This window comes from Ictidomys tridecemlineatus, chromosome 6, assembly GCF_052094955.1.
Source record: "Ictidomys tridecemlineatus isolate mIctTri1 chromosome 6, mIctTri1.hap1, whole genome shotgun sequence".
NCBI classification, from domain to species: Eukaryota; Metazoa; Chordata; class Mammalia; order Rodentia; family Sciuridae; genus Ictidomys; species Ictidomys tridecemlineatus.
In genome coordinates, this window is record NC_135482.1 from 10,187,386 (window position 1) to 10,202,839 (window position 15,454).

General features: G+C 48.1%; 1 protein-coding gene across 2 annotated transcripts; it reads left to right on the forward strand.

Moving 5' to 3' along the window:
• Positions 1–1,214: 1,214 nt before the first annotated feature.
• Positions 1,215–15,454, forward strand: Eif3d (eukaryotic translation initiation factor 3 subunit D). 2 transcript variants are annotated; one of them, XM_005322293.5, is made up of 15 exons: positions 1,215–1,346; positions 3,441–3,573; positions 3,851–3,896; positions 4,730–4,866; positions 5,450–5,535; positions 6,034–6,106; positions 9,250–9,362; positions 9,930–10,062; positions 10,874–11,021; positions 11,701–11,831; positions 12,474–12,559; positions 12,670–12,799; positions 14,242–14,384; positions 14,567–14,850; positions 15,319–15,454. In XM_005322293.5, the coding sequence occupies exons 2-15, from the start codon at positions 3,451–3,453 to the stop codon at positions 15,330–15,332; spliced, it is 1,647 nt and encodes a 548-aa protein (XP_005322350.1). In that variant the 5' UTR covers positions 1,215–1,346; positions 3,441–3,450; the 3' UTR covers positions 15,333–15,454. The 2 variants fall into 2 exon arrangements, 1 of the variants encoding a protein (XP_005322350.1); XR_013440286.1 differs by lacking the exon at positions 15,319–15,454 and having other exon boundaries at positions 14,242–14,481; positions 14,567–14,638.

Below are 15,454 nucleotides of genomic sequence, written 5' to 3' on the forward strand. Positions count from 1 at the left end.
ATCGCCAGTACCACAAACAGAAAGTGGTAAAGCATTCAAGATGTATTTTGATAGTAGAATAGGCGACTTACTGAAGAATTGAATATGGGAAGAAAATGATAAGCCATTACCAACCAGGATTCCTGACAAGGTACCTGAAGCACCTGGTGCATGAGTACGATGCACCAGGCACCACTAACAAAAGTGAGCAAAACTGGAAGATGGGCAGATGGGGAGACATTTTATTGGGGGGCAGGGGTGTGCGGCTATCAACATTCGCATTTTACTGATAAACAAACACGTTTAGAGAGGTCAAAGAATCTATCCAAGTTCACCCAGGTGGTATACAGGAATTACCCGAGTACTTTCACATATTTTGATTTTGACCTTCACAGCAACCCCTTATCATCACTTCCAACTTAAGGAGAAGGAAACTGAGGCCCAGGGCCGTGAAGGCCACACAGTGGCAAGGTCTGGACATCAGACCTCATAACTGATACAGGGTCCGATAAAGGAGACGGGCTGAGAAACATAAGGGAACCCGGGGCCAGGCAGAAAGGACCCGGGGCTTCATGAAAACCTAGCCCGCAGACTCCCCAAACTCAGGTCGCAGAGAGGGCAGCACTGCTGTCCCCTGAAGCAAGGTCCTCGGAATCTCCATGGCTGATTAAGAAGCAGATCCCCGGGTCTGCAATCTGAATTTTTTTTTTTTTAATCAGCGACCCTGAAGTTTTTCAGAAAAGTTGGAGAGCTGCGGAACAATGGCTTGTCCCCTGGAGGCCGCCCTGAAACTAGCCGCCTGAACTTCGCAGGTCACTACCTGCTGGGCCTCGACTCCCGCCACTGCGAACTAGCAGGAGCGGAGGAGCTCGGCCTCCCCCGGACACCAGAGCCACACCGCGGACTACGGGTTAAGGCGCGCGGGTGCCGCGGGGCACTGTGGAAGGCAGCGGGGCCGCGGCCGCGGAGCATTGTGGGACACAGCGGGGCTGTCAGCCTCGCCCCACCTCCAGCTTCTCCGGCACCAAGTTCAGTCTCATTTCCACTCGGGAACGCCCTCTCCGGACGTCCCCAGATGCAGCCTGACGTAATCACGTCTCTCGCGTCTTGGCGCCTCAGAGGCTAAAGAGGACGCAGGGCAAAGACCAGCGATGAATTTCCGGGTGCGCCTTCGCTTTACGGCTCGCGCGCTCTTCCGCCGAATCCGGAAGAAGCAGGCAGGCGTTTACGACAGTGCCGGTCGTGTTTACGGCGCCGGCCTCTAAGTGCGCATGTTCTCTATTTTCCCGGTTCCTTGGAGTGCAGTGCTGGCGAAGTCTTTGGCCCGGGCCATCTGTCGCCATCCGGGCGGGCCGAGGCCGTTGCAGGTGAGCGCCGTGTTTTGTATGGTCCTACGGACCTTCAGATTCAGCTCGGGTAAAGCCAGGCCTTCGGGACCTCCCGGAAGAGGCCCCTTACGTCCCCTCCTGCCGTCGCTCTCCCTCCGTTGGGCGGGGCAGGAATCTTCCTTCAGTGGTCCCAGGCCCGCCACACTGTGGGATGCGGGTACGTGTGGCAGGTCTCTTACCCTAGACTCCGCTCGGCGGCCGAGGGCTGAGTGAACTCCGTCGTCTGACTTAAGCCACTGGGGCCACAAGACCATTCTAAAGGGTCCAAGTCTCCCTGAGTTTCTTAGTGGGGTGTTTGGGTGCCCAGCCGAGCGGTTCGACCCTTGCCTTGAGCATACCTCACGGAGGTTTCCTTCCGTTGCTTTGTGATTTAGACGGCAAAGGTAGAAGACCAGATTCCACTGATCTGACACCTACCCCAACCCGAGCCCGGGGATCTGTATGGCCACCAGACCCGCCGACTGCCCTGTTGGTGCCTCACTACCTTGCCCTTGTGGCCAGTGCAGCTGTCACATCGTTTTAGTTGAATGGCCTAATTTCATTTCTGCTCGCATTATTTTACAGTGCTGTTGACAACTGGATTTTAATGTCTAAGACATCGTTGTGGTGTTAGGTATCACCTAAAACCCAATTTTTTTCAGATTCCTTCCTGCCTATGATATAATGAAAGAAAGCTGGAGTTATGCAGATAACCCCGAAAGTCAAAAACTATTTTTAAATGATGGGCAGATTAACTGCTTGATTTGTCTGAGCTTCAAATTTTTATTTCTAAAATGGAGCGCCAGAAATTAGTGACATTAAAGGATGTAGCATGCAATGCCTGGAACAGGGTTGAAGCTCATAAAGATTTATTTAATGTGAATTGCTCAAGACCATTAGTTTAAGTTCAGATTTGGAGGCTGAAGTTCCCAGATAAAATCACTGTTTCTGTCACCCAAATGTCATCTCTCAGCCTCAGAGAAGCAGTGGGCATCAGAGTTACTAAGTACACTATGCTGGTGCTCTTTGATTGCTTTCCAGCCTCCAGGAAATGTTGGGGAAATGGACTGGGAATTCCCCTGAGTATTTTCAGAGTGTCACTTTGGATGCTGAATTCATAGTTTTTTGATAGGCAGTGTCAGTTAAGTATCTGCTAGAGAGCCTCTGGTTTTTTACTCTCCATGAGTTCCATCATTATGCAGAGTGTGGCCTCTGGGACCTTGTCCTCAACTGGCATTGTAAATTTGGGCAGTGTCTTAATTTCGCTTTGCCTTAGTTTCCTTTTGCAGAAAGTGGGGATAATACTGGCCACAAGATTATTGGGAGGATTGAATGAATTGGTGTGTGGTGAACACTGAGAACATGATGTTTGTGAAAATTTTGGCATGCCACCACTTGGTCAAAAAGTTATGGTGACCTCCTTGGCCTTCTGGCAGCCTGTGCCTGGTAAACACATAGAATTTCTTTTGGTATCAGAAAATTGGAAGAACAAGAAAGGAAAATCAAACTTCGGGGTATACTTCAGGAGTTTTTTTTTCTTTTTAGCAGTATGCCTAAATGTATTTTTACAAGTCTCAATAGTCATTGTATGGCATTTTACAAAGAAGGTGTTTTTTCACGTGTTAACTAGAAGAACTTTCACAATGATGCTGTGATATACACAGTTAAATATTATATGCCTTGATGAAAATATTTCTGAAAACCAGAAAGTGGTTATTACGCATTAGAAAATGTTACTGTTTCATCAAATCTTCAAGACACCACTCAAGAAACACCCTTAACTTATGAGACACTAAGAAATAAAAGCTACTGGTTGAGGTTTGACACCCCATCAGGTGTAATGGGAGCCTCGTTTCAGATCCTTTGCAGTGAAAAACAAAGTGTCCTAGAATGAATGAAATATGGCAAATCAATTTTGTTGGCAGGTTTCTGAGTTTTAAGTATTCAAAGAAAGATGAGAAAAAGTAGCTAGACAGCTGAGGGTTGTTTGTGTACTCTCTTTGAATTTTAGCATTTTTGTCTTTATCCCATATGAGGGTGTTATATACTTTGAGACTTTCCTTCATGCATTGACTCATGTTATTTGTTTCTAAGGTTTAAAAGCATGGCGAAGTTCATGACACCGGTGATCCAGGACAACCCCTCAGGCTGGGGTCCCTGTGCTGTTCCTGAGCAGTTTCGGGATATGCCCTACCAGCCATTCAGCAAAGGAGATCGGCTGGGAAAGGTACTTGCCTGCCAGCGGGAGTCTGGATCTTTTAAGCTGTGACTACTCCTCTCCAGGAGTTTCAGTTATTCTCTCAAAAGCACAGTCCTGTGCTCCCTACAGAGCTAGCAGCTGAGAGAGGGTATAACCTCTGGAGGGAGTGCTGGGGATTCCAAAGGCATCACGAGCCAGTTCTGATACTTTACCACATGGCGTCCCCTTGCTTTCAGGGCTTTCTGGGTCACCAGTGACTTGCCTGATTGACCTGAGCATTCTCTTTCTTCATTGCTCTTAATAGGTTGCAGACTGGACAGGGGCCACATACCAAGATAAGAGGTACACAAGTAAGTCTTTTCAACTGGCTGCCCAAACCAGGGCCTTGGGAGAATTGTTCCTTTTTTCTAATAAGCTCTGTCTGAAAGCTTTCTTCTAGGAAAGGAAAGATGCTAACAATGATTGATAGTTTCTAAGGGGATAGTCTTGACTGTGGACCCAAACGACATTTAAAAAAAAAAAATTGCTCCAAAACTTTATTCATTAAAGCAGTATGGACCATTATCATGGGCGTTTTCCTCCACTTTGAGTCTTAGACCCTTCAAAAAACCTATCAAACACATTGCCAGTTTTCGTTCTTTGCTTGGAATTTACTAAGCCTCTGAAGCCAATCAGTGGACTCCAGGTTTAAATCCCATGGTTTAAGATCCTAGTAAGGAAAAAGGTTTTTGTGTCAATTGAAACACAATGGCTGCCTGGAGTGCCAAGTTAAGATACCTGAGGCTGAGGCCACAAGAGAGTCACTCGTCCACTAGACATGTCTGCCTTGGGCTGCAGACAGTGATGTGGTGGTGTGCGTGCCCCACATTCTCACAAACACAAGCTCTCAACTCAGATTCTTGCACGATGAGGTGGAGAATGAAATGGGACAACTCGAATTCCCCAAACTCTTGAAAAGTTCTTTAGCCTGGGGCTTTTCATGTTTCCACATACATAGGAATCAACTGGGGATCTTATTAAAGCTGTGGTTCTGGTTTAGTAGATCTGGGGTCGGGTGGGAGGCTGCACACCAGTCAGCGCCAGGTCCCCAGTCCACACTTGAAAGAGCAAGACTGGAATAGCACGTATGTGTATGTATACACCCTGTAGGTGATGGTTATTACGTTGTCACCTTTGCCTCCAGATAAGTACTCCTCTCAGTTTGGTGGTGGGAGTCAGTATGCTTATTTCCATGAGGAGGATGAGACCAGCTTCCAGCTGGTGGATACAGCACGCACCCAGAAGACAGCCTACCAGCGGAACCGCATGAGATTTGCACAGGTAGAGCCTGAGCTGAGAGCCTCTCCGTCTGAGGCTTGTGCTTTCGTCATTGCCTGCTGCTGAATGTTACCTTGTGAATATTCATGAGAGAGGAAAGTATATCATGGTCTTCTAGTGAATCCCAAATGGCTATTCAGTGACAGATTGTATTGGAGTAAACTTGTACTAAGTCCAGGGACTTGTTTAATAAGAGACCTGTTCACCAACAGCCCCAGCATCATAGTCCCCCACTAAGAATGAGTGTTGGTCATAGATAAAAAGGTGCCATGTATTCGTCACCTCACTTAATTGCTATATGAGGACTTTATGAAGTTGATGGTCCAGTTGGGCTGCATCTTATTACATAAAGAGACCAACTCAGCAGCCCGACTACAACCAGTAAACTTACTTCAATAGAAAAATCTGTCGTGGGAATTTAAGTCTAACTAATTTCAGTACTTCTTCCACTAAAACTCCCAAACTGTTCATGCTGTAGAGTGAAATGTGAAGCTTGGGCCTTCCCCCCACCCTTACTCTAAAGACCTCCCATTAGTCCCACCAAATCCCCAGGGTCTTGACAGGGTTGCTTTTTCCTAATTCCCAGCGGAACCTCCGCAGAGACAAAGATCGGCGCAACATGTTGCAGTTCAACCTGCAGACGCTGCCCAAGAGTGCCAAGCAGAAAGAGAGGTGATGCTCCCACCCTGCCCACACAAGGTGTCCTTCCCAGACAGGCTGCTCCCAGAAGACACCAGGCCAGACAGGAGGGGCTCACTTTCCCACCATGGGGGCCAGGGGACTTTCCTAAAGCCAGTCATAGCAGGTAGCACAGGGAGGAGACTGCCTGCAGTGGACATGGCCACTGGGGAGGGAAACAGGCAGACAGGAGGTGACTGGGATTGCCCAGTCTCAGTCCCACCAGGTACAACTCTAAGAAGCCCCGTGTATGCTGCATCCTACAGACCCCTATTGTACTCACAGAGCTGTGAGGTTGAGCTAGTACACCTGGTCGGTATTTGGGGACAACATGCTTCTGCTAGCATCTCCATGTTGTGCCCATTTAGTCTCTTTCTGGGAGGCCGTTTTCCATCTCAGAGAAGTCGGTGATGATAGTGAAGTTCATTCAGCTGAAGAAAGGGCTGCTGACTTAAAAACCGGCACTGAGATCACAATGTTCTATCTTTTCAGAGAACGCATCCGACTACAGAAAAAATTCCAGAAACAATTTGGAGTGAGACAGAAGTGGGACCAAAAGTCACAGGTAGTGTATCCACAGCAGAATTCTGGCTGAGAGTACAGTTTTGTTTCTTTTTATTGCAGCTTTGAGATATAATCACATGCCATAAAAGTGAGTGGATTTAGTGTATTTGCAGAGTTGTGCAACCGGTACTGCAATCAATTTCAGACCATTTTCTTCACCCTAAAAAGAAGCCCTGTGCTCTTTAGCAGTAACCCCATTCCTCCCAGCCCTAGACAACCACTAATCTATTTTTTATGTGCATATATTTTTTATTTGTTCTAATTAGTTACACATGACAATAGGATGCATTTTGACACATCATATATAAATGGAGTTTAACTTCCCATTCTTGTTCTATGTGATGTAGAGTTACACAAATCATATGATCATATATGCACATAGGGTAATAATGTCCGATTCATTCTACTATCACTTCTAGCTCCATACCCCCTCCTTTCCCTTCCCTCTGTCTAGTCCCAATTACCTCTATTCTCCCTCACCCCCAACCCTTAATTGTGAGTTAGCATCCTCATATCAGAGAAAACATTCGGGCTTTGGTTCTTTGAGACTGGCTTATTTTGCTTAGCATAATATTCTCCAGCTCCATCCATTTACCAGCAAATGCCATAATTTCATTCTTCTTTAAGGCTGAGTAATATTCCATTGTATAAATACAGCACATTTTCTTTATCCATTCATCTGTTGAAGGGCACCTAGGTTCCATAGTTTACCTATCATGAATTGAGCTGCTATGAACATTAATGTGGCTGTGTCACTATAGTAGGCTGATTTTAAGTCCTTTGAGTATAAAACAAGGAATGAAATGACTAGGTCAAATTATGGTTCCATTCCACGTTTCCGTAGGAATCTCCATACTTCTTTCCATAGTGGCTGCAACAATTTGCAGTCCCACCAGCAATGTAAGAGTGTGCCTTTTTCCCTACATCCTCACCAACATTCATTATTGCTTGTATTCTTGATGATTGCCATTCTGACTGGAGTGAGATGGACTCTGGAGTAGTTTTGATTTGCATTTCTCTAATTGCTAGAGATGTTGAACATTTTTTCATATGTTTATTGATCAATTTTGTGAAGTGTTGTATCTGAGGTGCACTTGGGAAAGATTTTCTCTCCCATTCTATAGGTTCTGTCTTAACGTTACTGATTATTTCTTTTGCTGTGAAGAAGCTTTTTAGTTTGATTCCATCCCATTTATTGATTCTTGATTTTACTTCTTGTGCTTTACAGGTCTTTGTTGAGGAAGTCAGTAAGCTGACATGGTGGATATTTGGGCCTAGTTTTTCTTAGGCACAGGGTCTCTGTTCTAGTGCCCAAGTCTTTGATCCACTTGGAGTTGATTCTATCTGTTTTTGTGCAGAGTGAGAGAAAGGAGTTTAATTTCATTTTGCTACATATGGATTTTAATTTGTTGAAAAGGCTATCTTTTCTCCAATATATGTTTTTGGCACCTTTGTCTAGCATGAGAGAACTGTATTTATGTAGGTTTGTCTGTGTATCTTCTATTTTATACTTGCTCTGTGTGTCTGTTTTGGTGCCAATACCATGCTGTTTTTGTTACTGTTGTTCTGTAGTATAGTTTAAGTTCTGGTATTGTGGTGCCTCCTGAATTTTCCTGTTTTGAACATTTCACATAAATGAAATTCTGTGTGATATTTTGTGACAGGGCTAACTTAATTTAGCACAGTGTTTTCAAGCTTCATCCATTTTATAGCATGTATTGGCGCAGTGGCTACAGAGGATTGACTCCCAAATCCCTTGAGGAATACCAAAATTGCAAGTGTTCAACTCCTTATGTATAAAATGTGACAGTATTTGCATGTGACCTGTGCACATGTTCTCCACTACTTCTGTTTTGTTTTTGTTTGTTTGTTTGCAATGCTGAAAATTGAACCCAGTATCTTACATGTTAAGTAAGCATTCTACCACTGAGCCACACTCCCAGCCCTTGGGTACTTTAAATCATTTCTAGGTAACTGCATAGATTATTCCTTATCTGAAATGCTTAAGACCAGAACTACTTTGAGTTTGGGTGTTGGGTTTTTTTGGCGGGGGTGGGGGGGGTTCTTTTAGAATAGCATCTAAAATAGCATCATCAAGCATCCCTAATCCAAAATCAGAAACTAATTGAGTGTCTTGTCAGCGCTCATATTCAAGTTTGGAGCATGTCAGATGTTTGGATTAGGAATGCTTAACCAGTAATGCTTAATATAATATAAATGTTACATAAGTAGACTTTGTACTCTACCATTGAGGGAGTAATTACAAGAAGAAAGTGAGCCAAGTGCAGTAGCACACACCTGTGATCCCAGTGACTTTGGAGGCTGAGGCAGGAGGATCATGAGTTCAGCCTCAGTCACTCAGAGAGGTCCTAAGTAACTTGGGCAGCCCCTGTCTCAAAATAAAAAATTGTTGCTGGGATAAAGCCCAGTTGGTAGAGTGCTTGCCTAGCATGCCCTGGGTTCAATCCCCAGCACCACCAAATAAATAAATAGGGCTGGATGTGAAGCTTAATGGTTAAGCACCCCTGGGTTTAATTCCCAATACAAAAAAAAAAAATCTGTACATTCACTCCATTGCCCAGGCTGGTCTCATGCGACTCTCCCACCTCAGCCTCCTGAGTAGCTGGGAACACAGGATCCCCACTGCCCTCAAATATTTTTAGTCTATGGTCTGTTCGATCCTCAGATGCAGAACCCTTAGGTGTGGAACTGCCTCTGTGGCAGCCCCACTGTACTTCATTTTCTTTTTATTCTAAGTAACATCCCTTGGTGTAGAAGTCCACACTGCAGTGCTGGTGTGGACACTGAGGACAGTAAACACGGGTAATTCAGAATACAAAGGTGCAGTGGTGGAATCCAACCTGCCAGATCCTGTGCTTGCTGTACAGGAATGCATTTGCCCCCAAGAGGAGCTCTGGATGTTCCGGGTGGAATCATTGCCCAAGCGTAGAATTATATGTTTTTAAAATCATGATCTCTTCAGTCCTTTTAGGTTATAAGCTCCCAGGAGTCAAGAATTCTGTCTCATAAAACAGCCAGTACCATCCATATTTGTTGAATAAGTGTCCTTCCTAGTGTTAAACTGTCTTTTGCTTATATTTTGCATGGACTCTAAGTCCCTTTTCCAATGGTTTCCCACGGCAGAAACCCCGAGACTCTTCAGTTGAGGTCCGCAGTGACTGGGAGGTGAAGGAGGAAATGGATTTCCCTCAATTGATGAAGATGCGCTACTTGGAAGTCTCGGAGCCGCAGGACATGTGAGTGGCACTTTTCCTGCTGTCCACCCTGATTCTGGGGGTGGACTCTCTTTGTGGATGTTCCCTTAAGCCGTGGTAATTATAGAAAGGATCTGAAGCCACTTTCTCAAAAGAGATTGTGTTAAGATTAATGGGTGCATTTTTAAAAATCAAGACTAACCCAAAGAGCAGAAAGAAGTTTATTAATCTAAACTTCAGGTTTCTTGCAACTTCCTGGCATCCTGAGCAAAGGAGAAATAAATTATACAGCTCTTGCGGCAGAAAGAGAAAAAGGAAAAAGCAAGGAGAAATATACTCATAGTAAACCCCAGATTTCTTTCAGTTTTGGCAGAGAGAGAGGGAGACAACAGTTCTTGGGGCAGCTGCTTCTCCTGACATTTCAGAGAGCTCTTCGCTACAAAGGGCAGATGGATGGAGCTGAGCCTATGGGATTTGAGAGCACCAGACCAGATGTCTGTTCTCCATCCCTCCTCTTATTAGACTTCTGGGCAAGACTTAGGATTCTACGGTTAAAAGAAGAAAAGTGGGCTCACCTCTTTCCTTGCTGTCTTGCTTGCTCTTCTTCAGTGAGTGCTGCGGGGCCCTGGAATACTATGACAAAGCCTTTGACCGCATCACCACCAGGAGCGAGAAGCCCCTGCGGAGCATCAAGCGCATCTTCCACACCGTCACCACCACAGATGACCCTGTCATCCGGAAGGTGTGCATGCCCTGCTGGTCCTCTCCTGCCCATTAGGAGGCTTTCAGCTCCTATAGCTGAGACCTCAGAAAAGCAAAGGCCTTGGACTACAGACACCCGCATTCCACATGGGCATCAGTTCAGGACCCCTCCACAGTGCCGAGAGCTGAGTGCTCAAGTCCCTTAATGGAAAGTGCCATACGATTTCCACATAACCTGGGCAGATCTTTTATACACCTTAGTCATCTGCAGGGTACTTACAGTGCCCAAGACAACGCGAATGCCATGTAAATGATTGTTCCACTATATTGGCAGTCTGCATGTGTCCAGCACAGACACAGTGTTGTTTTGATATTTGCTGGTGTCTGTTGGTGTGGAGCCCACAGAAAGAGAGGGCTAATTGTGTGTCTGGCCTGAGCAAATTCCTCTAAATAGACTTAGAGTTAGATGAAGGCAGGCACATAGAGGGTAGACCTTGAGTCGTGCTGGCGTTGAGCCCCCACTCTGCCCTGAGAGCAGCTTCATGGCTGTTTTCTCATCCACAACAGTGGGCAAATGTTCTTACGCATGACATTGTGGCAGGGCGGAAGCATCAAGAAGCACTAACAAGTGGCCATGGCCTGTGTTTCCACCTTAGCCCAGCACGGTGACTACAGGCAGAGTCTCCGCTGATTTGCTGCAGCCTCTCAAGCAATGGGGGACATGTAGGTGTGAAAGGCGTCCTTGTTCTTAGAGATTGGGGCAATGAGCAAAGGAGTCTTCCCCGCCATGCTATTGGGCAGTCAGGCCTAAGAAAGAGTCTCCTCAGACCTCCCTTTTGTCCTCCTTTCAGCTGGCAAAGACCCAGGGGAATGTGTTTGCCACCGATGCCATTCTGGCCACACTGATGAGCTGCACCCGCTCTGTGTATTCCTGGGACATTGTCGTCCAGAGAGTTGGGTCCAAGCTCTTCTTTGACAAGAGGGACAACTCCGACTTTGGTGAGGACCCTGTCTGGGAAGCAGCTCAGAGGCCTTGGGAGATTTTGTTGGTTCAGAACAGTTCCCTAGTACTAAAGAGGGGTAGGAGGTGATCTGTCCCCTGGGGTGTCAATGGCTCATTGGCATCCCTCCCAGCTCCTTGGGAATGGGGAAGGGGCTGGTGCTGCAGGCTCGGGAACGTGAGTTTGCTGGTCCCTTCTCAGAGCACCCCACCAGGCCTCAGCTGCCACTCGTCACAGGTGTTCTGGCCTCTCCTGTCTCTCAGACCCTCCTCGTATTAATGTTTTTCTAGACTGATGCTTTTTGCTTCTGCCTTTGTGTGTTACTCATATTGAGTATCAGTCACTCAGAAAAATGGCAATATGAAAGCAAAGCAAAGTCGTTCCAAGCCTGAAGTCTGAGGCTGCTCCCTTGTTAAAAAGCTATCAAAGTCAAATGTGCTTCTGACACTTTGGGATTCTTCAAGAGCACATTTGACTTTGGTTGTGACTGAATTCACTGTCGGGTAGTCTCTAGGCTGCCCCCTCTTGCTGTGTGTCTTGCATTTAGGGGACCAGGCTTGTAGAAGGCGGTTTTGGGGGGGAAGGGCCTCTGGTTTGGGTCTGCACATCCCTTAGGGTGCTGTACATGTTGTCAGAGACTCTTGGTTACATCCTATGTGACCATGTCCCCTTTGCAGACCTCCTGACTGTGAGTGAGACAGCCAATGAACCCCCTCAGGATGAAGGCAATTCCTTTAACTCACCCCGCAACCTGGCCATGGAGGCGACCTACATCAACCACAACTTCTCCCAACAGTGCCTGAGAATGGTGAGGCAAGCACCTGGGTGCTGAACGTGCCAGTTTAGTTGACTCCTGTGTATTGAGCCTCCGCTTCCCACAAGGCCCTGGGACTGTGGGGCTGATCGAGGGGGACCGGTGTGTTCCCTGCCTGTAGCAGAGGCTGCAACTCAGGCCTTGAAGTCAGACTCCCCGATTTTGAACTGTAGGTCTACCACCTGCTAGCGCCAGAGCCTCAGGCATGTTTCCTCTGTTAAGTTACAGTACCCATGATGCTTGTCTCGCACAGACACGTTGTGAAGATTCCTTCAGTTCTTTAAAAAATGTGTTGTACAGATGTATCCTTTCAGGTCCTATGGACAGAGCAGGGAACAAAGCAGAGCTTCTGCCCTTAGGGAGCTTTGTTGTAGTGGAAGACAAAAGATAATGGACACCATGTTGGTGTGACTTGGTAGCCTCTGTGCCATGGTGAGGGGAGAGCAGGGCTGCTGGGTCATTGTTCTAATCCGCTGGGCACTGACAACCGGGGGATGGGGGGTAAAGCAGACATAAAGCACAGTGAGCTCAGAGTCTCCTTGAGGGCCCCAGGCCAGGGATAGAAATGCTGGGTCTGGCTATTTGGGTTAGGAACAGAGTTAGCACTGTCTTGTGACAGCTTTGTCATTTTTGCAGGGGAAGGAAAGATACAACTTCCCCAACCCAAATCCCTTTGTGGAGGATGACATGGATAAGAATGAAATCGCCTCTGTCGCTTACCGGTACGTCAGCTCCCTAGAGGGCCACTGGGAGCAGAGACAAGAGCCTGTTTGGGGGGATGTACCTGAAATGGAGGGTGTCAGTGACCAAATGAGTTCCTCCTTCACTGCAGTTACCGAAGGTGGAAGCTCGGAGACGATATTGACCTTATTGTCCGTTGTGAGCATGATGGCGTCATGACCGGAGCCAATGGGGAGGTGTCCTTCATCAACATCAAGACCCTCAACGAGTGGGACTCCAGGGTGAGGCGCTACCCCCGCACACCTCCATGTCTGTTCCCTACTGTGTGCATTGTCACAGCCAGCGGAGTTTTCCCCGCCAAGTTCCTCATGGGGGGCAGGGATCAGCTGACAGCATTGGGAATGCTTCTGCTTGCTTTGCATACCCACACCCCCTTCTTCCAGCACTTTCTTCCTCCACCTTCTGTCTGGCCACCTCTTACCTTCTGCTCTCTGCACATCTGGTTCTACTCTTTTTCGTCTGGGCTGGCAGTTTCCCGCAGGCCCAGCAGCTCTCCTTGTCACCTCCTTACTCCAGCCGTTGCCATCTCTAGCTTTGATCCCTTTATCCAGTTCCTTCACCGTGAACTCTAAAACCCTAAGACCCAGCTCAGAACCGACTCACATACCTAGAAAGAGACTTGTTCCCCATCCTCCCCCACGCTGTGTCCCTGGTGGCTGGGCCATTGTTAGTTCTCAGACGGCCCAGGCTTGTGCTGCATGGGCTTTCCTTGCTACTCTCCAGGACACTGACTCGGCAGGAGAACACTGGGGCCATCTCTTCTGCACCCTTGGCCCCCCACCTGCAGAAAAGCACCAAGGAAGGTTTGCTGTGGCCTTGGCTGCGGGCCAGCGGCCTTCTCTGTTCTGTTTTCTCACTCAGCTCATTGGTTCGCTGACATCGCCAGGCACAGGGCCCTGTTCACTCATGTTTTACATCTGCCTACCTCCAGACCTCCCTCTGTAACCACAGCTCCTCCTATGCCTACCAGTGTCCTGCTTCCCTTGCCCAGCACAGATCAGGGAAGGGCTCTTTGGTGCCTCACCAACCCACACTCCTAGTCAGTTTGGAACTAACTGGCTAATAAAATGAACTTGTATGTTTATTTTTTGCAATGAACCAAGAAGGATTGGAAACCTCCACCATGTGACCTCTGACCAGTTACTTCACCCTGGACCAACCCAGCTGCCCACATCTATAATTAAGGTGCCCCGAGACCCCACTAGGGTCCTTTTCTGCTGTCCATGTGTGCCCGCTTTTGTGGAGCCTCAGACTTAGCTCCGAGGCTGCCCTAGGTGTCCTTCCTACCATGCCTCAGATCAGTATCCACCCCTCCCCTGCAGTCTCTGCCAATGCCTTCGCTCAGTTGACTATTGCACCCACATAGCACAAGTGCTTCTGTGGTTTATATGGCACTTGATGCCATCTCCATGTCTTTTGTGTGTCCATCCCATCTGGATGGCGCCTAGAGGAAAGGATTGTCCCATTGAGTAGCTGCTGTGTAGCAGACTATGCAAGGGGGACCATGTCTCTGTCTCCATGTGCTGACAGTATTAATCATGATCAGCCGCGTCCTTCCCTGCTCCCTAGTTAGCAGACAGGGGAGTCCCTCTGCCAGAGGCACTCCTGGGCCCTGGGAGCAGAGGCCCTGCCTTGCACCTCTAACTGGGCCTTCCTCTTGCAGCACTGCAATGGCGTTGACTGGCGTCAGAAGCTGGACTCTCAGCGTGGGGCGGTCATTGCCACTGAGCTAAAGAATAACAGCTACAAGCTAGCCCGATGGACCTGCTGTGCTCTGCTGGCCGGATCCGAGTACCTCAAGCTTGGGTGAGATTCCCAGCAGGGGGCCAAGGACTGGCCTTCTGAGAGGCTAGAGACTGAGGCTTATCTTTTCCTTCCTCCCTTGAGGAGAGCAGCAAACAAGGTGTCACCATTTAACTGACATTTGACCCCCAGCACTGCCGGCTCTGTGCCACCCGCTCCTGCCACTAACATCCCTTTCCCCACAGTTATGTGTCTCGGTACCATGTGAAGGACTCCTCTCGCCATGTCATCCTGGGCACCCAGCAGTTCAAGCCCAATGAGTTCGCCAGCCAGATCAACCTGAGCGTGGAGAACGCCTGGGGCATCCTGCGCTGCGTCATCGACATCTGCATGAAGCTGGAGGAGGGCAAGTACCTCATCCTCAAGGACCCCAACAAGCAGGTCATCCGAGTCTACAGCCTGCCTGATGGCACCTTCAGCTCTGATGAGGACGACGAGGACGAGGAAGAGGAGGAAGAGGAAGAAGAAGGTGTGTGGCGAGCCTCTCTCAAGTCTCAGGGATCTGGGGGCTGTCAAGGGAGCGAACCCTGGAGCCACTGGCACAGTCACCCTTGATAAAAACCTTTTGAGAGTCCCTGGGACGTTAGCACCCGCTCCAGCTCCCAGAGCTTCCTCCAGAGCCTTCAGAAACATAAGGCACTGAGGGGAGCCAGGTCCTTGGAGGAGCTGCTAGGGTCCGGGGATCTAGGCTGTAGCTCCTGACTATAGCTGGTGCTCTGGACAGGAAAGGTGGGCTCTGGCCACATAGGATGGAAGCCCTCTCAGGCCTCGCTGACCAGTGAGTGAAGAATAGCCCAGCCCCACAAGGTTCCCAAAAGCCAACTTGGGAGTAGAGTCCCTGGACCTCAGAAGCAACTCACCAGCAGTTCACAGAGAGATGTGCACATCACATCACACAGTGTGGCTCATTTCTTTTTTAACATTTTGTGTCTTTCAGAGGAAGAAACTTAACCAGATGGTGGTGTGGCACTGGAGTTTGATTCTGCTGAGCCTAGGAGGGCCTTTGGTGCCTGGTCTGTCTGACTTCTGCCCTCTGCCCTGCGGCAAATGGAATAAAGTATAAGTCTTCTTGG